This window comes from Acomys russatus, chromosome 5, assembly GCF_903995435.1.
Source record: "Acomys russatus chromosome 5, mAcoRus1.1, whole genome shotgun sequence".
NCBI lineage: Eukaryota > Metazoa > Chordata > Mammalia > Rodentia > Muridae > Acomys > Acomys russatus.
The window spans coordinates 253,802-280,064 of record NC_067141.1 but is presented as its reverse complement, the minus strand read 5'-3'; the positions used below and the strand labels follow the sequence as shown (position 1 = coordinate 280,064).

At 42.2% G+C, this 26,263-nt stretch overlaps 1 protein-coding gene across 1 annotated transcript; it reads right to left on the bottom strand.

Moving 5' to 3' along the window:
* Positions 1-206: 206 nt before the first annotated feature.
* On the bottom strand, positions 207-24,068 carry LOC127188827 (acyl-coenzyme A synthetase ACSM4, mitochondrial). Its single transcript, XM_051145128.1, has 13 exons — positions 23,731-24,068; positions 22,668-22,878; positions 18,394-18,601; positions 12,629-12,772; positions 11,260-11,416; positions 8,948-9,027; positions 6,176-6,299; positions 4,277-4,357; positions 4,035-4,136; positions 3,557-3,684; positions 3,359-3,458; positions 1,655-1,774; positions 207-293 (listed from the first exon to the last, which is right to left on the bottom strand). Exons 1-13 carry the CDS (start codon positions 24,064-24,066, stop codon positions 207-209), a joined length of 1,878 nt encoding a protein of 625 aa, XP_051001085.1. The 5' UTR covers positions 24,067-24,068.
* Between the last annotated feature and the right edge of the window lie 2,195 nt (positions 24,069-26,263).

Genomic DNA, 26,263 nt, shown 5'->3' with positions numbered 1-26,263 from the left:
TTGCTTTGATCATCATAACAGTATCATTCACAATATGTTTAGGGTTTTTTTTTTTTCTTTCTGTTGTTTTCCTAAATACAAAGTAGAAACTATTTTCAAACAAGAAAACACAAATATTAAAGAGTTATAGAAGTGCAGTCACTGAATTATCAGGAAGCAAGTACTAAAATTAACTTCACTACTCAGTCCAGCTTTGTTCACTTTAGCTATGCTCGTCCCCACTCCTGGTCTCTTAACACGTTGCGTTTGATTTTCCCTGTGATTGTCTTCGGGAGTTCTTGCACAAATTCCACCTAATAGACAGAAAAACACACCGTGAGGCACTTGGTTCCATTTGTTTCATCCCAGCTGTCAGTGAAACAGGAAAAACTCTGCCTAAGGGTTAGGGTTGGAGACTTAGGATTCGACTGCCCTCTACTCTACCTGATTGAGAGAAAAGGCCTCTTCCTTAAAACGCTGGGCTTTTAAAAGCTGGGATCTAAAGAGTCTGAGGAAAATCTTAGTGATAATTTAGTATGTAGGGTTTCACCTAAACACCCTGACTTGGCCATTCACCCTTTTCTTCCTCTCAAGATAATACCATATCTTTAAATTCCTTCAGGTCTCTTCTGAAAGTCAGTTATCAATTTAGTTGTAGTGGAGAAAGTGTGACGATGGTTAGATCAGGTCACTGACATGAATACATTTTGGTCCAAATGATGAGATAGTCTTGTAATTAACCAGTAGCAGTTGATAGTACTCCAGTGCCAGAAGGTACTGCAGCCATCCTTGTCTCTAAGTGTGCTTGTTCAAAAAGAGTCCTCTGCATGTGTGTGGGTGTTCAGGTTTAAATGAAGCCACTTGAACACCTTGGGCACTTATAGGGGTATCATAGCCAAGTTTACTCAGTTCATTAGGTGCCACTTCTAAAAATTAGGGACTTAGTGATTCTTTTTTGTTTTTGTTTGTTGTTTTTTCGAGATGGGTTCTTTGTGTAACCTTGGCAGTTCTGGACTCACTTTGTAGACCAGGCTGGCCTTGAACTCACAGCGATCTGCCTGCCTCTGCTTCCTGAGTGCTGGGTTTACAGGTGTGCGCCACCACGCCCGGTGACTTAGTGATTCTTAATTTCCATTCCTTTTCCTCATATAAAGTGGCCTTGCTTAGTCCTGAAAACATTCTTAGGGTTACAGTCTACTTTTTCTTTTTTCCATTTGTGTCTGTAGGCACATTTTCTTTGCGTGTTTGAGCACACCTGTGTGGGTACACAGGCATATGTGTGCAAGTGCCTGTGGAGGCTGATACTGGGGACAGGGATCAGTTAATTCTTCCACCTTTCATGGAGACCAGGTCTCAGTCCCTGGTGTTCTCCTACCTCAGCCTTCCAAGAGTTACAGGCAGGTGGGCCGGCATACCCACCCCGCATATACCTGGGTTCTAGGACTCTGAACCCCAGTCCTCACACTTTCACATCAAGTACTTTAATCATACTCCTAACCCCTGCAGTGTTGTTATTTTTAAAAGTTCTACTTTTTAAAGATCCTTCGTAGTATCCTAAATATAAAACACTTTAAAACAGAAACTTTCAGAGTAAGCAAACTCAAGGGGCATCTTCTAGGATACATCGCAAGTATAGGGTCAAAATCCAACACAGTCAAAGGTAACTTGCACCTGCCTTTCTTGGGTACTTGTAAGGTGCTGTTGAGTTTTTCACATGGTCCTGCAGTTCAGCAGTTAACTTCTCCCGGTTGGAGGACTTGAAGGGTGCAGCTAACACCACAAACGCTTTCACCACCTGCAGCAGAAAAGCCATTGTCTTGTAAAACACAGCCAGGCTTTGGAAGCATTGCCGAACACAGGCCTTGGCTGTTGGAAGCAAAAGCCAGAGATGCTGAATGAAGCTTGAGTACAAGCTATAAGGTACATTGGAGGATCTCTTTCCAGAGGAATGGACTGACCGTGGGGAGTGCCGAGTTCTGTTTATGTATCACATGAGGGCTGGAGAGATGGCTCAGTGCTTACGAGCCCTGCCTGCTCTTCCAAAGGACCCCGGTTCAGTTCCCAGCACCCACATGGCAGCTCACAACTGTAACTCCAAGATCTGACACCCTCACACATACATATATACAGGCAAAACGCCAATGCACATACAATAAAAATAAATTATTTAAAAACAAACAAACAAAATATATCACATGAATTTAACATTTCTGCTCCATTGATTGTATAGGGCAGTCCTTGATTTTGAGGTGCACTTTTATGCACCTTTATAGTTAGAGGCATGTTGAGCAAGACAAATGGAGAGTCTAGAGAATATGGTCTGAAGGAGATCTGACTGCACAGAATCAGGAATGATCTATCTATAAGAGGTCCTTGCCTCCTATTTTTTTTTCTATGTGCTTTGAATACCACTTTTAAGTAGTTATTGAGGTCAATTAGTACAGTGTTTCTAATTGGCATTTGCTTCTGGAGTTTGGTTGAGATCAGTTATACTGAAAAGGTGTGGATGTGGTGGCAGGAAAAGAATATTTTGGAGATTGGAATAGATCAAGAGTTGAGGGGCCAAGAGGATGTTGTTCAGAGTACCCTGTGGAAGGTCACTGGTACTTGAGGGAGGCACAGAAAAGGGTGTAGCAGGGTGCTGAGAGCCACAGTGCCTCAGCATTTTTCTGCTTGCTAAGCTTTCAGAGAACTCCCCGAAGTTTTCTGAATAGACCCACGGGAATTTTGGGAACCTTGGGTACAATTTCCTGTTCTTGATTCTGTAAGAAATGTACTTTGAGCTGTAGCAGTTCTATGAGAGTTGAAATCGGATGCTGTTGCTTATGAGTGTCTGTTCCCCATGGTACAGTAGGACACCAGTTGTCTAAGCAACATCCCCTCACTTCCTTCTGACAGGGCTACCAGCACTTTCTCCTGTGACCAGCACATCAGCCAGGTCTAGCTAGTTGGCCTATACAGATTGCTGAACAACACCGGCTTGACATGTGGTGGAATATGCTTGAAACAGTTGCAAAAAGGTTTCACTCCTTCCTGGTAGAGTAATGAGTGATACGTATTTGTGTCTTGAGCTGATTGCTATGTGATGGGAGGAACTAGCAGGAAGTATCCCAGGCAGACAAGGGAGACCGAGCCTCAGTAATGTCACAGGGATGCTTAGATGAAGTTTGAGCCCCTGAGTTGAGGGGAGTTTCTGTTATGGGCCACCCAAAGAATCCCAGACCTCTTTGTGGGCAGAACTCCTTTGTAAGATAGATGACCTAGCATACATGTACCTTAGGATGAGGATTAAGTGGGTATCCCAAGCTGACCTTTGCCATAGACACATGGACAGCACTTGTCAATGTAATTGTTGCTTCAGCCCTGACATCTACCCTACCTCTCCTCGGATTGGATCTGGACTGCTGACAACAGCTGACTCAACTACTGCTGGGTGCTCAATCAGCGCACTCTCCACTTCAAACGGCCCAATCCGGTACCTGCAGAGGAGAGGCAGCCTCTGATCATCACATTCCTCAAGTAGGAGACCACCCATGCTGCCATGTCATCACTTTCTAAGAACAGCAAATGTACAAACCCAGAGGATATTATGACATCATCAGCTCTGCCAACAAACCAGAAGTATCCATCACTGTCCATCACTCCTCTGTCTCCAGTGACATAAAAATTTCTTCGTATTGTGGCATCAGTCTTTCCTGGGTTGTCCTACCAATCAAAGATAGCATTTGGTGGTTAGTCTGTCTAGAAAAGATGGGTGTGACACCCACTGAGTGACTTACAAATCATATTTCTAAAAGACCCTTTCCTAGAATAGAGCACAAAGGATCTGAACTAAACCTTTCCTGGGAACTCGGGAGCTTACATGCAACCTCTTCTGCCTCAGCTGACCCACCTTCCCTCTCCCAGGACAACCACTACAAGTGGTTTCTTATTTGTAGAGTTTATCTGAGAACTGTCACAGATTTTACAGTTGATGAGATAGACCTGTATTTGACACTGAAGCTCGGGCCCATTTCTGTGCCCAGGCACGGCCATCATGCCTTTTCTGTTCCTACCACATATTCAGAGAAGAAGCAGAAGGGCCGAGCCGACTCCAGCCTCAGGGCAATTTCCCCTTCTTTTCCAGATGGTAGGATATTTCCATTTTCATCTATAATCTGGAATAAAAGAAAGCAAATGGGTCTTTGCCCTTTTTAATATATATAAAATGAAAACAGGTCATGAGTAGTAATTCAAAGGGGAAAAAAGCTAAAGCATTCTTCTTTTCTTGAACCAATCAGATATTTTCTCAACATACCTGGACATCATAGGGCTCTACTCCTTTACCCATGGAGCCTGGTTTAATTTTTTGTCCCTTGCGATTGGCGCAAATGATTCCCTATGAAGAGGACATGTTTTGTGTAAGTGTATAAATTCTGACAACTTAAAATTCCACTATAGGGGCTGGGGAGATGGCTAAGTCAACAAAGTGCTTGTCCTTGAAGATGAGGACCTAAATTTTGATAAGCCAAGTGTACTTACGGACCGATAAGCCCAGTGCTGGGGAGGAGAAGACAGGTGGGTCTCTTGAGTTCATTGGCCAGCCAGTCTTACCTATTTCGTGAGTGCTAGGTTCAGTGAGAGCCTCTCTGGTGGAGGTGGGGCCATTCTGGAGAGATGCTTCAGTGTTTATCAATGCGTACTGGTCTTCCAAAAGTCCCAAGTTCAGCCCCTAGCATTTATGCCTGGCAGCTCACAACTGCCTGTAGCTCTAGCTCCAGGGAAGCCACCACCCTCTTTTGGCCTGTGCAGACACTCATAGGCTAGTGTACAAGGTTTACTCACAATCTCTCTCTCTCTCTCTCTCTCTCTCTCTCTCTCTCTCTCTCTCTCTCTCTCTCTCTCTCTCTCTCTCTCTGTATCTCTGTCTCTCTCTCTTTCTCTGTCTCTCTCCTTCTCTCTCCCCCTCCCTCCCTGTCTCCCTTCCCTCTCTTTCTGTTTTGGTTAATTTTTCCAGAATGCAAGGTCATCTTCTGGGGTGAGGTTTTTAGAGTATTTGATCTGTGTATCAGAGTCACCCAGTGCACTGTTTTGTTTTTTTTTTTTTTTTTTTTTTTTTTTACCACATTTCTATATGGCATCCATGCTGCTGTTTTGAAGACCTTAGTTCTTTCTCATTGTACTGTTTGGACTTTTTGTTTGTTTGTTTTTGTATTTGTATTTGTTTTTGTTTTTCGAGACAAGGTTTCTCTGTGTAGCCTTGGCTGTCCTGGACTCACTTGTAGACCAGGCTGGCCTCAAACTCACAAAGATCCACCTGCCTCTGCCTCCCAAGTGCTGGGATTAAAGGCGTGCGCCACCACGCCCAGCTCCTATCTGGACTTTTGAGAGAAGCTCTCAAAGTCTTATATAATAGTGGAGGCTGGCCTTAGACCACTGATGTAGCTGAGGCTAGCCTTGGATGTGTGGTCCTGTTGACTCAGTTGCCTGTGAACTGGAATTACAGGCATATCCTGCACCTAGTTGATGACCACTCAGCTGAAAGCCATACCTTCCAGGCTTCATTGTGTGCACATTGGAATAAAGTCTCCCAGAGGAAGTGGGGAGGTCCTTCTCAGTGTAATGGAGAGATGAGCCACTCAGGCCCAAACCCCATCAACCCCTAAATTCCCTGAGATATCTCTTGTTCACGGAGGAGGCAGGAAGGCAAATCATAGCAATTCACAAACTATGATAACTACTTGCAGTGAGGTATTGTGAGAAATTCTATAAAGATTTGGGGCATGAGTGAGGCACTTCAAGAACTCAGTGTTCAATCCTCACTCCGAATAGCCCCAACATACTGCCAGACCTCCACATATACACCGTTTGTATCCTTAGAATCAACTATCAAAGGATTTAAAGTATGGTCTTTTTTTTTTAATTGCATCCATATTGAATATACAAGCATTGCTCTCTTGCTATTTCCCAGTAACACAGCATAGCAGCTATTTAAATACTACCTTTAAATAGCAATTTCACATTGTATTTGGTACCATAGGTAATCTAGCAATCTAAAATGTAAAGGAAGATGCATTTATGTTCTGTGAAAATTCTGTCCCATTTGATATGAGAAACATGAACATCTGAGGATTTTGATATTATCTGGGGTCATGGATCCAATCTTCCACAGCCACTGGGGAAAAACTTTCTAAACAAATCTTGTCCTTTAGTATACCACTTCGGTCTGTCCGTAGCCCTCGTACAGCTCCAGCCCAGTTTGTGCCTTCCACTGCTCCAGCACCTCTGGATTGAGTGGCTCCCCTCCCGTCAAGCAGTGCCGCAGCCTCTTGAACTGGTATCTGGAGAGACAGAGTTGCGTGGTGTTAGGGGTAGGGAGCACTTCATCCCAGCTTCAGATGTTCAAGCAACAGAAGAGCTAGGAGAAACAGGTCTTAGAGCTATTCACAACGTAAGTATTTCCTGAATGCCTCCTATATTGCTGCCTATTTTTTAGTTGTGTGAGGCACATGAGGGACGAAAAAAAAGTTCCTGAAGAAACCTATGTTTTGGCAGGTGGAGGACTTAGAGGGGAAAAGGGTAGATAAAAACGCTAATGGTAATATAAGACATTGTAATTATGAGATAAATGATACAACACAGATTAATGGTAGTGGCTGTGTGTTAATAACTCTAGGAACATTCCTAGATTTTTTTCACAGCCCCTATTTTACAGTTGGGGAGACTGAGATCCAGTGAGGTTATAATAAATTGCAAATGCCTTGCTAGTAATAGAGCATCGAGTAGGACGCTCTATACCATGAACCGATCCGGCTGACGTTCCAAGCATATCATCCATGCTTAATCCTTGTCACAGTGGGAGATGAAAGTAATCAGGGCTTACCAATGCCATGTAAGCAAGTAGCAAGGCCCTGCCTCTTAGACTTTGGCTCTGTACTTTTAAATAGTGGCCCGTTAGACTCAGACAAGAAAGCCTGGGCCAGTCTGACTCTCATACATAGTGAGACTCCAAGTAAGCAGGAAGCTACATGGGCAAAATCTACTGTGTCGTCATCATCTTCTTTGTCATCTTCTTTTTCGTTTTTCAAGACAAGGTTTCTCTGTTTAGCCCTGGCTGTCCTGGACTCATTTCGTAGACCAGGTGGGCCTCAAACTCACAGGGATCTGCCTGCCTCTGCTTCCCAGAGTGCTGGGATTAAATGTGTGTACCATCATGCCTGGCTATACTCTGTGTCTTCAAGCAACCCCTACATAGCTTTGGATTTTGCTTAAAACGTGAGGCAAGAAGTTCCCATTGATAGTCACAAAGAGGTGATGCTGACAAGGAAAGAGGAGATGCCTATCTGTGTCACTCTATCTCTCACAGCACTTCCTCCTCTGGGCATCCAGACCTCAGTACCAAAGGAAGATGGCCAAGCCTACAAGACTCAAATTCTTCTTTTTTCTTTCCATGTATTGTGCAACAATTTCCTCTAAGATGGATACTTTCTATCCTGCATGGAAGTTTCTTAAAACTGGAAGACTGGAAGGTAAACAACTAAAAATAGCCCAGGAAGTCCCATAACTGACCAGATTCACTAGACCCTTCTCTGCCAGAGTAAGCAATAAAAGTTGAAAAGAAGGGGCCGGAGATATAGCTTAGGGGTTAGGAGCACTGATTGTTGTACCAGAGGTATTGAGTTCAATTCCCAGCAGCCACATAGTGGCTTATAACCACCTGTGATGAGATCTGCTACCCTCTTCTCAAGTGCAGGCACACATGCAGGCAGAACATTGTATACATAAATAAGTAAGACAAACTTTAATTTAAAAAAATGTTGAAAAGAACACTCAGACAAACCAAACTTCAAAGAAGACTCTGAGAGCAGAGCAGCTGCCTGGACTTGGAAAGGACTTTCCACCCTGCTGAGCTGCCTGCAGACTGTGCAGTGAGTTCCACATTCCTATATTTTGTGAGCTGTCACTGGTGGTGGAATAGGCTCTGGTGATGCTGCTGTTTTTGAGTCATTTCTGCTCCTGTAAGTAATCACTCAAACTCAAGTAAGTAACCCCAATAAAACTCATTGGTTCTCTAAGTTGGATTTGGTGGTTTCTGTATTTTGGTCTGTCATTAGCTACCTATCTGGGGTGAATAGATGCGTATGTTGTGTCTCCCCAGGGAAAGTTTTGTCATACAACACCATATGCTAAATTGTATCTAGTTATATACAAATACATTGCAATTCTACCTGCTAGGTGGATGATTTGGCTAAAGCATATATAACCCTGGAAGCCTTAAGTTTCATTAACTTCTCTTGAAGGATGCATATGGGTGTTTTTTGTTTGCCTGTCTTGCTTTGAAGGGGCTGATTCTAAAGTGTGTGTGTGTGTGTGTGTGTGTGTGTGTGTGTGTGCATCTGTGGTCCTGTAGGTGTGAGTATATGTGCGTGTTCAGGTCCCCATGTCTGTATTTCTTTATGCCTATGTAGGTGACAAGGCAACTTCAGGTGTGATTCCACAGGTGCCATCACATAGTTTTTTGAGATAGGGTCTTTCTCAATGCTTAAGGGCACTGAGCTCCTTAAGCAGGCTCTTCTGGCTTGCCAGTGAGCCAGGGATCTGCTTGGCTTTGTTTCCACAGTATTAGATTACAAGTACACACTACCACACCTGGTTGTGGCTCTGGGGACCAAACTCAGGTCCTATGCTAGTGTGGCAAGCATGTGACTGAGCTATCGCCCCTGCCTGCCTCCCGGATCTTAAGCTGGCATAAGGTATTTGGTAATATCTTGGGACATTTTGATTGGTGAGGATGAAGTAAGAGGAAGGGAGGATGCTACCGGCATCTCCTCAGTATCATATAGAATAACCCCAGAACACAATGTTATTTGGTACACAGTTTCACCACCATGAGAGTCACAGTCTTGGGCCACCCTGTGGGAAAAGGAAGCTCTGTAATGTTGGATGACAGCTTCTGTGTGTGGTTCAAATGGAGAGATCTGCCCAGTACCTCTTAAGGTCCTTTTGTACGAGCATCCGGTACACAGTAGGAGCGCTGCACAGGGTTGTGATGGGATACATGGTGAGCGTCTGAGTGATGGAGAAAGGCAGACATGTCAGGAGTGGCGAGCTGGAGGCCGAAGCCAGAGATGACATCTCCCATCATTTTTTTTTTTCATTACTGCCTGCTAATCATGGAATAAGAAAGTAAGTATTTACCAGATATCATTAGTGTCCTATGCCTAGGAAAAGGCATAGACTATCAAAGTCAGTAGGTTAATTGCTGAGTGTGAGAACAATCAGAAGTATGAACCGGTTTACTCAACTCCAGAGCTCCGTATGGTGAACTCTTGTAAGCCCCCACCCATATTTACCCATGTGTGCTGTGTTACACTGAGACTGGATGTATTCTCTAACCTACTAGGGCCTTTCAGCAGCACCTGTGAAGGACAGCCCACCTTCAGAGAGCAGCGAGTCAGTGCAGACACAGCCACTTTAAAGGACTTAAACTTTGCCAGGCTTACGACACTTCCAGTTCCTTAGGTCAAATCCTCAAGTCTAGTGTGATTCTCCTGTGTTAGTGGCAAATTCTCATGCTCTTAATGGAGGGGCATGCTCCACTGCATCCTTCAGTGTGCTCACAGCTGGTATTAAACATGAGCATCTGGACAGCATTGTCCACATGAACGCAGGCCAGCTAGACCGTCATGATGTCAAGAACACCTCTTAACTCACACAGTATCTTAACTCTCTATGCACCTGCTTTAGAGGCTTAAATTCTTTTTAAGAAATGTAATGTGTATGTCTTAGAATAACACAAGTCCTATAGTTTTACAACTACCATTATCTTGGTAAAACAAAAATGCTCTAATTTTGCAAAAGAAAAGTTGTTGGTTTTTTTTGTTTTGTTTTGTTTTTTGTTTTTTTGAGACAGGGTCTCTTTGTGTTAGCCTTGGCTGTCCTGGACTCGCTTTGTAGACCAGGCTGGCCTCAAATTCAAAAGATCCGCCTGCCTCTGCCTCCTGAGTGCTGGGATTAAAGGCATGCACTACCACATCTGGCACGCAAAAGAAAGTTTTGAAACTGTGGAGTAATCATTTATTTTATTATTTCAGGACACTTGCTAAACTTCATGCAGAGTGCCCCCTTCCTGATACTGTATTTCTCTTAAGGCATTCAAGCCATCTTGTTAGACCCCTTACCAAAAAGTCACAGGCTGAAGGCAGCTTTGACTCACGCACAGGCTGCTTTCTTAACTCTTCGGATGAAATCATGTGTTTATCAGGCTACAGCTGCCACATATTTTTATTAGTATATAAATTTTCTTTGTTTTTAATGAATTATGAAACCGCATTTATATCAAAGAATTATTCTAAAATAAATTATGATTTACTGTCAACAGTGTTGGATTTGTTTAACTGTAGAATTGTATAAGTATTTCTTTGTGAGAAAAGGTCAGAGTGGCAATGTTTAAGAAGCCCTGGTTTAAAAAAAAAAGAAGCCCCGGATTATGGAGATAATAATAATAATAATAATAATAATAATAATAATAATAATAATAATAATAATAATAACAACAACAACAACAACAACAACAACAAATTATTATTATTATATGTGTGTGTGTGTGTTCATTTAATACACACACACATAAAGGCAATTAGCATGTGTATATCCTCAACTATAATCACTTCTATGTGTTGACAATATCTAAAGCTCTAGTTATTTTGAAATGTGTTTTAGGCTACAGATAGGTGCTGTGCTATCAGATATCTTAAGTAGCCATCTCTGGTGGAAGATATGTGGACCTAGTTTGCTAGAGTATTGAAGTCTATGAATTACAAGAGGAACACAGGATGGGAGAAGAAATGGGGGGTGGTGGTGAAAAGAGCTACTGTAAGAAAAAGATAACCTCCTGAAATTAGCTGTTGTCCTTTATGCATTAGAGCAGAAACAAAATATCTGCTTGAGTCTTATGTTATTTAGAACTAGGCTCCTAAGCAGCCACATTTTATCCACCAGTGAGCCCTGAGTGATTGACAGCTGCAGCCTAGATTTCCCATTGGGAGCCGAGAGTGTGTGGTGGGTGGTTCCCCTCCATTTGAAAGCATTCAGAAGTCAACTCCCTGAGACTTTGAAAAAAGTCTTTCTTTGAAAAAAAAAAGAAGGAGAGAGAGAGAGAGAGAGAGAGAGAGAGAGAGAGAGAGAGAGAGAGAGAGAGAACAAACAACCCCCAGCCCCCAAAACTGATTTTCAGAACCTTGGAAAAACCCTAGAGTCTGAGGAATTCCTTTTTTATGGTTTTGTGGGGTCAAGACTCACATCTAGGAAGGTATCAGTGTCGAACTGGGCCATCCGGTGCACAAAAACACAGGCACCTCGAAGCCACGTAGAAAACACACTGCCAATAGCAGCCTTGATCCAGCCAGTGTCTGACATGTTCCACATAATATCTGAGGATGCCAAGTCCAGCCAATACCTATGTACAGAAAAGCAACAGACCAGAGAAAAATAAAAAGTAAAAAGAAAGCAAACAAAATGGAAAGCAAACACTAGTGTTTTTGAGGAGTAGCCTTGCCCAATGCCACAGTGGAAGCAATTGCAGGGTTCTAATTCCTCTTCTCCTTAGAAGGGCTTTTCTGAATCTTACATCATCCGGGAGTAGAATGGGGGCTGGGTTTGGTGTACTTGTCAATGCCTTCCATTGATATAACAAATATTTAGTGAGTTAATATTATGTAGAAGACATTGTTATTGGGAACCACACAAGACAGATATCTGCTTTTATTTTAGGGAAACAGTGTAGGAACAAGCACACAGTAATGTGAAGCAAGAATGTAGATATTATTGGAAAAGTAGATAAGATATTTGCTTTCAAAGTGCTGTGATAAAATACTGGCAAAAGGAGAAAGGGCTTAATTTTGCTCACAGTCCAAGGGTAGAGCCCATCATGCTGGCAAAGAGCTGGCTCTAGGAGCCTGTAGGACCTGATAACACTGAGTCAATAGTCAGGAAGCAGAGCCCAAAGAGTGCTTGCACTCAGCTCACTTTCTATTTTTTATACAGTCTAGGATCGCAGCCCAGGGAATGGTGCCGCCCACAGTGGGTGGGTCTTACCCCTCAGGGGACTTCATCAAGGAAGAAACTCCTAGGCGTACCAGAAGATGATCCCTTGGGTATTCTAGATTTTATCGGGTTGATGATTGAGATTAATCATTGAGTGCCTTAATTTGAAGAGAAATTAAACAGAGGATGTGACAGTTTTAGGTCAACTTGTTTTTAAAGACCCTTCTAGGTAGGTAACTGGCAATGAAAAGAGAGAGGCAAAGGTGCTATAAATCAAGCCCTGATCCTAAATTCTTGCTTAATCAATTAATTAGACAGCACCATTTAGTTAAGGTGGGGCATTGAGAGCTCTGGTTTTTGGATCTATGTCAGAGATACCTTAGTAGCCATTCAAGGAGAGGTGTCACAGCAGCAGCGACACCCACATTAGCAGCCTGGGAGACTGCATACAAAACAAAGACATGGTGTGGTGGTGCACTCCTGCAATACCAACCTTTCTTTGCAGTCAAGTGAGGTAGGAGAATTGGCATAAATCTGAGGCCAACTAGGCTACATAGTGAGTTACAGTCCAGATCAGGCTACTGTGTAACCAAAATAAGAACAAAACCGTAGTTTTCTCTCCTACCTTCCACAAAGGGCATACCCAATGCCAAGGCTGCTCTGTGAGTGCTGAGCCATCTTGGGGGAGCCTGTGGTCCCACTGGTGAAGTAAATGGCCATTGGTTCTTGACTTCCTGTCTTCACGCAGCTGTGTTCTTCAGAGGCTGATCTGCAGATGAACCCCAAGATAGAGGCTGAAGACAGATGAGTTGAGTCTGTGTCATTGTTCTGTGCTAGCTTTCCTCTTACCACAAGGGAGTTAGGGACTGAACCTACCACAGAGGTTCCCTGAGTAGAAATGTAGAAGGACTCTAATGACCAGGGCAACGAAGCAAGAGTGTAGGTCACTGTGTTAAAGGTCATCTTTCTGTGAGCCAAATAGACAGCCAAGGTAACCCACCACATCAACAACAGAAGCAAATACACCTTATTTCAGTCTTTTTTAAATTTATAAAAAATTTAAAAACAGCATTTAATCTTCATAAATTGATACCAATTCAAGATTTAGGGCTTAGAGGAAGATTTAGATTCCAAAGCCAAATACATTAAGATCAGACTTAAGATTTGTTTTTGTTTTTGCTGTTGTTGAGTACCTTCAATATCTCTGACAGAAACAGCTCGTAGCTGACTGAAGAGCCATCCCATCCTTTTCCTGAACTAATAAAAGCCTGATTTTGATCAGGCACTAGGTAACCACATGCTTTGGGGGAAACTGCTTCTGTTAGTTGTAATTAAGCTAAACCAATCAGGATCATTCTTTTCCTTTCCAGTGATTGGTTTAGAAATGGGCCTTGGAGAATTATAGTCCATAGATATTAACTCACAGGAGACATTTGCCCATTTTAAAAAGAGTGATGAGGGCTGGGGAGATGGCTCATGAGGACCAAGATGTAGATCTTAGCACCCATGTTAATACTACACAGGTGTGGTAGCCCATCTGTGATTTAATTGCTTGGAAGGTGGAGGCAGATCCCTTAGAGCAAGCTAGCTACCCAAACGAGTGGCATTGGTGGGCACTGAGTTCAAAGAGAGCCTCTGCCTCAATGAGCAAAGTGGAGAGAGACTGAGGAAGACTGATGTCCTCAGGCCTTTGCATACAAAATGTACATGTGCATTGTGCCTGCATACATGGGAACACACACACACACACACAAACACACACACACACACACCATATACACCATACACATCTTCATGAGGAAAAAAGAATGATAAATATAGGATGCCACCATCTCCCATCCCATTCATCCTGTCTTGAAGCCCATGAGCACTGTCAATGTATGGAACATATACAATGTGCTTATCTGGAACTCTCCTACTCATGCTGGCATCATACTAAAGATGGGACAGTGAAGGACAGCTGAGTTGGGGTCTGTGCTAGCTTCATCAAGCCAACTAGGAAACCCTCAGTACCATTTGCATTGTCTGCACTTGGATTACTAAAGAGGAAAGCATTTGTATTAGGTGACAGCAATCTGTGTAAGACTGTGTAGACAGCTCCCCAACTCCTCCCATCCTTGGACAAATATGCCATCCCTGCGCTGAAGGATGGAGCAGATGTCCTCCATCCTTAGATCTGGTTGAGGCTTATGATTCAATTTGGCACACACAGTGTAGAGGAGGGTTCTGGGATTCATGGTCAGGCTGCAAAGGCTTCTTAGTTGTTTTTACTGTCCTTGGAGACAAGAAAAGTCAGCTCCAGATGAAGATGCTCAAATTGTCTTGCTTGACAGAGGGGGGCATGTGAGGGGAGCTGAGATATTTCTACTGGCAGGCAACACCAATAGTGTATGAATAAACTTGTCTCTGATCTTCTGACCCCACCAAGCTGAAACAGAGACCAGCTGCTATTGGTGAACCTATACAAACTTATGACTCATGGTATATGAAGAAGTAAAGTGTTATTTTCATATTAAGTATTAGTATAAGTATTGTATTAAGTATTGGATAGGCTGTTAGTCAGTGATGGATAACTGATACAATAGTTCAGATTTTTTGAGGCACACACACACACAAACACACACACACACTCACTCACTAATGAATATTATCCTATTAAACACCTTGTGAAATGCCGGGTATGCATGGTAGTGCATGCCTTTAAATCCCAGCACTTGGGGAGGCAGAGGCAGGTAGATTTCTGTGAGTTCAAGACCAGCCTGGTCTACAAAATGAGTTACAGGACAGGTAGGACTACACAGAGAAACTCTGTCTCAAAAAACAAAAAACAAAAAACAAAAAAAAAACAAAAAACAACAACAACAACAACAAAAAACTTCCTCCTGCCTCAACTTCCTGAGTGTAGAGATTACACACATGTGCCACCACATCCAGGTTATGAGGCACCGGAAAAGTCCAAGGTTCACGTATGCTGGGCAAACACTAGCATATTAATAACACCCCTAACTCCCATCTAATTTTAATAATGACTGAATGCCATTGAATCTGAAAAATAGACACCATTAGGTCACAGACATACTCAGTCTGTAATGCTCAAAAGTAGTTTCACAAAATATTAAGAATTTTTTGGTAATTATTTTTTTTAAAAATAGACTGTTGTAACCTGATTCGCTTGCTTAAACTCTATAGGTCCTCCGTTGAGACCTAGTTTAGTTCCTAGCATGACTGTAGTGTTAACACCAGCTCTTAGCATATCAGAAACCATTTTGACTCCAAGTCTCCATTTTGATTATAAGGTGAAATTAACTTCAAATTCTCAGGCCCCAAATGCCTGAAACCAGGAAGGTTCAATGCTTGCTGCTTAGAATAAAACAATGGGTGATTAATGCATGTTATGCTTGGGTTAAAGATAAATGATGTTCTATTAGAGTTAAGGCCTCAACATCCTGCTATGCTCCTTACTCCCAGAGCTGGAACACCCCCAAGAGCTCTCCTACTGTAAATTCCAGCCAATTAGCTCAAAATGCTTTGTTTAGGCACCTGTTTACAGTGTGCTCAGAACAAAATTGACTCTTCTTGTGTTTGACTGGTCAAAATGATGTAATGCTGCCCTCCACTTGCTTCCCACCCGGTTACCTGGTTGTTACCTGGTTACAGTTTCTCTTACTAAAAGCCTGCCTTAGAAACAGACCACAGTCACAGTCTAATACCCAAATTCAGATCATGGACCTGACTGGTCAGTTCTTGTTCAGTGTTCAAATAAACTTCTATCAATCTGAGTCTGATGTTTCAAATGATCAGTATGTGGCTAATCCTGAACCCTAACATGACAAAGGTCATTGATTTTTTTTCTTTCCCCCGGATGGGGAGACCTGGTGGCACTCAGAGGAAGGATAGCTAGTTACCAAGAAGAGACTTGATATTCTGAGAGCATATATAGGGGGAGGAGGTCTCCCTCAGTCACAGACATAGGGGAGGGGAGAAGGGGAGAAATGGGAGGGAGGGAGGAATGGGAGGAAACAGGGGAAGGGCTAACAATCGAGACGTAATATGAATAAATTAATAAAAAAAAAGAATGGAAAAAAAAGAAAAAACAAAACAAAACAAATATTGGGTGAAATTAGATGTTTTGGGGTCCAGAGAGGGGGATTATGTCACTTTATGTAACATTCTAGGCTAGGGAACATCTCTTGTCTTTGGACATTTTTCCATTCAGTAAGGGAACCTACTAATACAAAGCTTTTATTTACATGTTTACTTTTCACTAAAAGAAGAAACGTTATAATCTCTGAGAGGCATGGAAATGTTCAAGGGTGAAGTCTGTCTTTTCTTTCTCCTTGGCTCCCCAAGTTCTGGATTTTCAGAGCTGACTTTTTCCTGGCAACTCCCAGAGTTTTATCTTTGTACTCGAGACTCATGTATTCTCCACTGGATTTTCTAAGATCCCCGATCTCAATATGGCTGGCGGTAAACTTCCCTCTCTCCCTCTCCCTCACTTTGTTCTTTTTCTTTTAGATAGTATTTTGTTATGAATATTTTCTCTCTCTTTTTTTTTTTTCAAAACAAGGTTTCTCTGTATAGCCTTGGCTGTCCTGTACTCCCTTTGTCAACCAGGCTGGCCTCAAACTCAGAGCGATCTACCTGCCTCTGCCTCCCAAGTGTTGGGATTAAAGGCATGCACCACCACACCCGGCTTTTCTGTGAATCTTAAGATGCCTTCTAATATCACATTCTGCTTTGACCTTCCGAATATACCCTATGCCTGCTTTAATTTCCATTTGTGTAGCGCTGGGAATGGAGACCCAGCAGTACTATGGAGTTACATTGCCTGTCCCATCTCCCTTCAAATGACAGCATTCCATTACCCAGTCTCTCAATAAAAAGCCAACCAGCCCCAACTGCTGCTTCCTCCATCTGCTGTGTAAGCCAGCCTGCAAATGCAATTGCAAAAAAAAAAAAAATTACTGGGCTGTTTATTCCAGCCATTATGTTGGGCATGCCATAGTCCTTTATCTCATTTGTTTCTTCTGCAACCCCATACTGTCATTATCCTGATTTCATAGATTAAAATACAGACTTCCAAAAATACCATTTAACTTACTTGCTTGGGTTCACAACTTCCAAAAAATAACTAGATTTTTAAATTTTTATATAAGCTACTTAAAGATTATGCTATCAATGAACATTTTTTCTCATTTCTAATAACATAGGAAATACTTTCTCATGTTAGTTCATCCTCAAATATGACTAAATGTTTCGGTATAATTATTCCCATTTTGCCTACGCAGAAAACCAAAGTAAAGTGATTTGTTTGTTCATCTGCTTATTAAATTCCTTTAGTACCACACATGTGTTGTTAGGTATTGAAGATAAAGGTATTAGCCAAACATGCAAGCAAAGCCTTGGGTTCCTTCGAGAATATAATTTATGACAGGAGCTGTAATGTTTTCTGGAAAGGGTCAGATAGCAGATATTTTAGGCTCTGTGTGCAATGTAGTCTATATCGCAACTGCCCAAATTTGCTATCATTATATGAAAGCAGCCACAGGCATATACAAACAAATGAGCACCTCTGTGTGCCAATAAAACTTTATTTACAAAATCAAGTGATGGACCAGATTTGGCTTTTGAGTCTGGTTTTCCAATCCCTACCTCAGAGGAGAAAAACTGAATCCAATAGAATAAGAGACTGGTCTGATCATTCTGAGAGGACCCAGTGATGTGGAGACACAGTGATATGAAGGAGGAAAAGCCTTGTGGCTCCCATTAAGTCAGCCAGAGACAGCATCACTTAAAATGAAACATTTGAACAGAAACCTGACAAGAAGGAAAAACCGTGAAAAGGACTAGGAAAGAGCATCTCAGGAAAGAGAGGCAGTGGATGTGAAGGTCCTGAGCAAGATCATGTCCAAGGGATAGCAGAAAGACCAGCAGAAGTTGTCGCCTAGGAGCTGGGCAAAGGCCAGCCTCTACAGCCCACTCACACAGGCCACCGAGGGCACAGGAAAGTCACAACAGAGCTGTCTTTCTTAAGCCTATAAATAATTTAATTAAATGATTCTTTTGGGGACAGGAGAGATGGCTCAGTGTTTAAGAGCACTTGCTGTTATTACCGAGGAGGTAGGTTCAATTCCTTCCACCCACACAGCAGCTCACAGCTATTGGTAACTCCAGTTCTGGAAGATCATGTTCCCCCTTCTGGCTTCCATGGGCACTGCATGCATGTGATGCACAAACACACATGCAGACAAAAACCCCAAACACTTAAAAATATTCTTTTTGGGGAAGGAGCCTAGACCAACAACGGACACTGCTGAGTCTTTGGACAATCAGATTCAGAGATGTAGCTACGATTTGTGCTGTTGCTTGTACCTCCCATCCTATACTCACTGAAGTAATTCTGGAAAGCTGAGCCACCCGTCCCAGTAGTGTGGAGACACCAAGAGTTTAGTCTGCAGGTTGGGACATTCTGACACAATGGAGTCCACTGAGCGGGCCACTTCTTCACTGGCCACAATGCACTTGGCCTTTGATGTTTGCAGCCGGTAGAGGATGTCTTTTCTGGTCAGTTGGATCGTTCCTGGCATGAAGACAAGCCCTGGAACAGAAAGCAATTCCTGAGCTAGCAGTTCTGGAGACTGTGGGAAAATGTGGGCCTTGTGTCTGGGTGGAGAAGAACTTCAGATCGGAGCCCTCAGCCACCTGTGCCTTGGTTCTCTGGAACATCCCACAGGACCCTGGTATGGAGACTCATTACAGCTCTGGGTTTGGAGTCTGATAGGCCTTAGGCCTAGTCCTGCCCTTTCAACTTACTAGCCTTGTAAATTTGATCTCTTTGACCTTTATCTTTAACATGGGGAGAATGACAACATCGGATTCATAATGATAGGTTAGTACTAAGAACCATTTTAATGTCATGGTTGAATTGTGATTATGTAGTGATTATGTAATACGTAAGCATCACGTTACATTTTATGACATATTTTCCATGAACATCTCATTCAATCTTTTTCAGTTAAGGTGAGTTTTGTAAGATAATCTACTGGGTATAAGAGAAGAAAATAATAGAAATTTAAAAGGTACTGAGAAACTAGAATTCTTTTCATGTGCTATCTCCTTTTTGCAAATGTTTTATAATATACACACTTCACCAGTGCAACAGAACAGAGTGAAAAACTTTATGCAGATGGGAAAATGCCTGCCTATTAATTTGTGTGTATGTGTGCCAATAAAACTTTATGTAAAGACACTGATAGTTTAATTTTATATAATTTGCATCACAATTTTTATATTATTTGCTGCAAAATATTCTCCAAGTGTTTACAAATGTAAAGCCATTCATAATTTGAGGTTTATACAATATGGACCATGAACTGGGCATGGCTTGTGGGCATGACTCCTTCACTATATTGCCATGTCATAAGTTAAAAATCTGAACTAAGGAAAAGACAGAGATGACATGGCACACACGTTTCATCGACAGAGCAGCCTGCTCAAGCTCTTAAGTCCTCTAAATATCATTCCTGCTGTGGTTTGTGTGTTTGTGTCTGGTGCAGAGAAAAAGATATATTTATCTATTGTTTGTGTGTGTGTGTGTGTTGCATAGAGGTCAGGTGATACTTTTGTGGACTTGGTTCTTTCATTGTACCTTTCTGTGGGTCTTGGACATCGAACTCATGAAGCTAGGCTTGAGCAGTAAGCACCTTTACTAACCCAGCCATCTCAGTAGCCTAAGACTACTGTCCTAAGCAGGCCCAGCAGGGGCATGCAGTCTTTGGGGATAGCTGACTAGTGGCAGAGCCAGCCTGCAGATCTCTGACATAGTGGTCTGGTACTGCCAAAATTTGCCTAGATGATCATGGTAACGCTTAATCATCCCGCACCAGCTAGAGAAAGAATTTCAAAGCTTCTTGTGAGAAGAACACATGGGGCAGGATTAGATGTAAGATGTAAGAATTAGGGCTAGAGAGATGGTTCAGCAGTTAAGAGCACTGTCTGTTCTTCCAGAGGTCCTGAGTTCAATTCCTGACAACTGGTGGCTCACAACCATCTATAGTGTGGTCTGGTGCCCTCTTCTGGCATGTAGATGTACATGCAGGCAGAACATTGCATACATAATAAATCTTTTAAAAAGATGTAAGAATTACACATAAAGATAAGATGTAAGCAGGTGGCTTGACTCTCTAAAGGGAATCCATGAGATATCCATAGATAGCCTCTGCCTTTCACTGAGCACGTGTCACATGCCAAAGGATGATAACTCATCTAAAGGTCACAAAGTCAGTACGTGGCAAAGCCAGTCCCCAGAGACATTTCTATCACTCCCAAGACCTGTGCTGTATAGGTAGGTATTCCTTGCTGAGTACTCGGCAATCAACAAATAGGAAGTGGTGGGGGCTAAATTCTTAGTAAGGCAACTCCTCTTAATTATTGTTGTTATTATTATCATTATTGTATGTGTGCACACATGCATGCATGTGTGTATGTGTACAAGTGTGTGTAGGCTTTCATGCTATGTTGTGCAAGTGGACAAAGGACAACTTTGGTGAGGTCAGTGTTCTCCTTTCACTTTTAGGTAGGCCTCGGGGACTAAACCCAGGTACCAGGGCTTGCATAGTAAGTACCTTTACTTGCAGAGCCATCTTGCCATCATTTTAACTGATTTAGCTGTTATCTCTTTAAGAAAATACCTTAGAGGATCTCAGAGTAATCAATCAATTTAAAAATATAAAGTTATTTTCTCTTACGAGTTATTTGCTCTTAATGATCCACAAGTATTGATTCCTTGGTGGATTTGTGAATGTGTTCAATGGGAAGATGGCCTCCTTGGGAGTGGAGGGTGGGGATTTCTCGTAATGGGTTCAGACAGCAAATACTTGCTGTATGGCAAGTAACTTAGGCTTTACTTCATATGCCTTGCAGCAAAACCAAAATAGCTTGCCATTCGGTGAGCGTAAGCAATTTAAAAATTTCTCATGGCACTTGCTTGTAATCCCAGCACTTGGGGAGGTAGAGGCGGGTGGGCATCTGTGAGGTCAAGGCCAGCCTGGTCCATAAAGCAAATCCAGGACAGCCAAGGCTACCCAGAGAAACCCTGTCTTGAAAACAAAACAAAACAATTCTCAGAAGGATTGACATTCTGTGGAGAAAATAGATGTGCAGCTGCTTCTCTTCATTTAATGAACTTTTAAAAATACTAGCTTGTGTGTTTTGTATTCATGGATTTCATAATTTAAATAAATCATATTGAGTAATATTAAATGCATATTTTATGACAGATAAAACACCCTTAATCTTCTTCCAGCCATGGCTGATTTTCCATTTATGTCTCCTTTTATATAGTTAATGCAAACATTTTTATATTCTTGCTTTCATCTATTTTATTGGCAGTAAGAGCATCTTAACATCTATGAAATTTTCCTGATTATATTAATATTAATATATTATCACTAGTATAAAATTTCTTTTAAGCACCACCTCATCAAGAGCCAGACATTCAATCGTCAATCAACACCTCAACACAGTTTACATCTTAGTTAGATTACAAATTATATAATCATTTCTAGTCATTTCTATTTAAGCTGTTTCCATTCTCCTATGCCATTTCCTATAACACTGCACACACATCTTTATATTCTTTGCAGTAGTCTATCCTTTGGCATTCTTATTTATTTTAATTGATGTCTGAAGTTTGTTTTTTTTTTTAGACCACAAATCAGAGAATTTTTCTGGGAAAGGACGTCGTGAGTATGTTGGGCTCTGTGGACAGTAGGGTTGTTCTTGGCCTCAGTCAGCATGTTTGCTGCAGAGCAAAAGGAGCCAGCTGTATTGCATCACCATCCTACTTATCAAAATAGGGGGGATCTGAAGTCCATGGCTTACAGAGCCCTGTCTGAAAGCACAAGTTTTTACTTGGGGGATGTTGTATTTGGATATATTAATTCTTTTGACTGGAAATTTTTTCCAATGTGGGTCAGAGTTGTTGATATTTTTTTCAAGCTTTTTCAACCCCAAATACTTGCTCTTCTTTTGTATTTTCATGTTACAGAGAACCCAGATACACACTCTGAAGGGAGAACTCTGGGTTATGGGATGAGCACAGCACACTCTGCTCTGTGAAGAAGTGCTCACACTCACGCTTGCTTTTATAGAGCTTTATGTGTAACTCTGAAGACACAACTCTCATTTTCATTTTTATTTGTGTGTGTGGGTATACGTGTACGAGCTCAGAAATTTCTGTTTTGACTAGCTGTAGCCAGCTAGTGAGCCCTAGGGATGTGCCTGCCTCTGCCCCACAGTGCTAGGGTTCCTGCATGCCAAGCTTTTATGTGGGAACACAGTTCGTCATGTGTGCACAGCAAGCACTTCCCCTGCTGAGATGTCCCCCTAGATCTCTAATTATGTGAGTGTGAGGTGGTGTGACTTTTGGCAACTGTCTTAACATCACTGTGTCTTGATGTCCACTCCTAGAAGATGCTTATCACAGTAATACCAATAATTTATTTAGATTGTTATTACTATTACACTATGATCTTAATTTAAATTTTTCTTTTTCTCCTTTCTGTAAAAAGTAGCATTAGCCAAAGCTGGAGTTTCAGGAAATTCTCAAGTTCTGGTCTCTGTGTTTCTGCATGATTTACACTTCCGACATTTGTGGTACTGACCTGTTCTCATGCAGGCCACATTGATGAGCCACCATTCAGGGATGCGGGGCAGAATCACAGCCACCCGGTCTCCTCTCTGCAGGCCACAGGGCTGCGTGAGCACATTGGCAGCCTTTCGGGACAAGGAACCCAGTTCTTGGAAGCTCCATTTCACCTCATCTCCTTTGCCATTCACCCACCACAGGGCTGGGTTGGCTGGCCTCTCTCCAGACTGGCCAGGGACATATAGGAAAAGAGAAGATAATGTGCTATGGATTGGAGGTGTCACCCAAAGACCCATGTGTTAAATTACACTCACAGTCCCTAAAGACCAATATGTTAAAAGACATGGTCTCTATCCTATGGCTCTCAAGCTTAAAAAAGAGAACAATTAGACTCTTCTTCTCACTCATTCCGCCTCCAGCCCCCTCAGTTGCCCTGGAGTAAGCAACCTTCCTCACTATGCTCTTTCCCTGTGATGCCCTAGGCTGCCACAGGGCTAACTGAGCATAAGGTGAAATCTCTGCACCCATTAACCTTCACGTCTGTATCTTAGGTATTTTATCACAGCAATGGAACGCTGACTACCACGGAAGACAGATAGGGCAGCTACTGTTACTTCTTGGAGACACATCCCTTCAGAGTCTGCCTTTTTTTTCAAGAGGGGATGAGCATGTTACCAAGGTGGAGTTAATTTGATCTCATCTCCAAGGACTTTGGATTTCCTGAGAACAACCAAAGGACAGAAACTGATTGGAATGGACCGTGGTTTTTGGCTTTTGGCACTCATGAGTCTCCGTGGAGCTAACCAGGTCCTTGCCCTCACTAATAAAGAACTGATTTGAACATGACCAGTAGAGCAAAGTGAGAGGACCAGAAGAAAGAGATGAGTGAGCGATTGGAGCTCTTTTTCTTTGTTGTTTTTTTTTTTTTGTTTTTTGTTTTTTGTTTTTTGTTTTTCGAGACAGGGTTTCTCTGTGTAGCCTTGGCCATCCTGGATTCACTTTGTAGACCAGGCTGGCCTCGAACTCACAGCGATCCACCTGCCTCTGCCTCCCGAGTGCTGGGATTAGAGCTCTTTTACCTTCTCCTTTTGGGACCACTGGTCCAGTACATCCGCAGCGAAGTTAAAGCTCTTGGGTAATGGCTTCTCACAGCGATTTATGGCTTCAAAGTCATCGAGCGTCAGAGGTGCCCAGAGCTGGGGATCTCTGTGGAAGTGCCGGCTGGCTGGCTTCACAAACCAGATGAATCTAAGTCTCTGACAATGGAGCCGAACCATCATGACTCTCGGAGGACTTTGTCTTCTGACACAAAGCGGCAAATGCCTGAGGGGAAGACAGGTGAGTGGAGAGTGGCAGCTGGAGCTGGGAAGCGGGTCCATGATGAACGCTCCATCCTCACAAAGTTCTGTCACCATTAGCCCCTGCTACTGAATGCTTCTTCACTCTGTGATCAGCTTAGCCCTAAAAACCTGGACAACTGTAGAACTGTCAAACTCTTAGCTTCTGCCCCTGTTGTCTGGATTTGCTTCCAATGTCTCCCTCCATCACCTCAAACTCTGTTAATTTCTCTGCTTGGGTTTCCAGTGCCAGTAAAAGCAGCCTGTTCCCTGAGAACAAAGAGGCAGCCTGCCAGTCCCCAGTTTCTTCTCCCCACTGTCCCTCCATTATAATTCGCTGAAATTTTTCACTGAAGCCCTGGACCATATGCTTTATCACCATATGACTTTGAGAAAATTATTCATCTTCCCATCTCTCAATGTTCTCATTGGCACAGTGGGAAAAATATAATCCCTCATTCTTGCTTATTACGAAGATTTAACGAGATAATGCAAATCAAATGCATAACTTGTAGAAAAGGACTCTCCAGTTATTAATACTGCAGATTGGATATGCAGTGCCAGTGCCATGACACAGTTTTATGGAATGGCCTTAGCATGTGGATCAGGATACCTGGATTTTATTCCAAATTCTTTCAAACTAGCATGTGATATCAGTAAAATTGCCCACCTTTTCTTCCACTTGTATTTTTTTTCTAATTCTATAGTTTCTTCTTCCTTTGCCCTTTTGTCACTGCACCCTATATTATTCAGATGACAGCAGTCTACCGTATGCTATCATTTTTATACAAGAGTCCTTGCTGTCTAGCCTAACTGCTGTAGATAGAACCTACGCAGCTGTGTATCCATTCTTAGCATCAAGCACGACTTAGTGCTAATAAAAACAGCTGAAGCTCTCGCCTAGAGAGAGGCAAGCACGCTCATCCCTGCTGCTACTGCACATGCTCAATAACAGCCTGGGAGGCTGGCGCTGCTGCTGTTTCTACTTTGCAGGTGAAGACGTGGATGGATGCTGATGCAGACTGAAGAAGCTTGCCCAAGATGGTTTTATTCATAGAGACACAAGCAAAGCTAGGCACTCCTGTGACACGTGTCCTCAACCTTGTGGACAGCATCCTTTGTGTTTCCTTCTTAATAAACATTCTTGCCAATGGTGAGCACCCCTACCCTTCTGCCTTTTCATTCTAGAAAGTTAGTTTACAGAGAATGGAAAATATGCACACGCAAAGGGAACCTGGGTCTGCAGTGTGGTGACAGCAAACAACAGAGCGGAGGCCTCAGGGTGCTGTTCCCTCTCCTTGGTGCTGTCATAACTCTTTGCAGCTCAGAGTGATGTCTGGCTTCCTTGGTGCAAAAATGAAGTTCACTATGGTCATGAAGAGCTATTTCTGTTAGCACTGTTGACATTAAACTCTCTTACCATCTATGTAAAAAGAGGGATTATGCATGGGAACATTATAATAAAACTTATTAACCTGTACAATTAATGTGCATTGCTAATTATTAATATAATTTAAAAAGAGAAGAAAAAAAAACAACAACAAAAAAGAGATTATGACCAGCCAAGGACAATACGTGCAGTAAATTTCGAACCCCTACCCAGATCTAGCCAATAGACAAGACATTCTCCACAGTTGAGTGGAGAGTGGGGTCTGACTTTCACATGAACTCTGGTGCCCCATATTTGACCGTGTCCTGTGGATGGGGAGGCCTGGTGGCACTCAGAGGAAGGATAGCAGGCTACCAAGAAGAGACTTGATACCCTATGAGCATATCCAGGGGGAGGAGGTCCCCCTCAATCACGGTCATAGGGGAGGGGAGTAGGGGAAAATGGGAGGGAGGGAGAAACGGGAGGATACAAGGGATGGGATAACAATTGAGATGTAATATGAATAAACTAATAAATTATATTTTTAAAAAAGAAGAAGAAAAAAAAGAGATTATGTTTAGAGATTAAGATGTTTTTAGGTCTAGATAGATGTTTTAAGTTGATAATGCCAAGATGTGATGGAGATTGATTTACATTCAGAATTTTAGACACACCAAGATAGGAAAGATGTTTTCTTCAAGGCTGTCAAATACAAATAGCCAAAACACTAAGAATATAACATTTATATAATTCCTGATTGTGTCATGGCTCTTCTTGCTATAGGTAGTTTATTGTATATATATATATATATATATATATATATATATATATATATATATATATAAATGTATATGTAAAAATATAAAAATGTTTAATTAATTAAAAAAACATTATGATTTTCTGGCA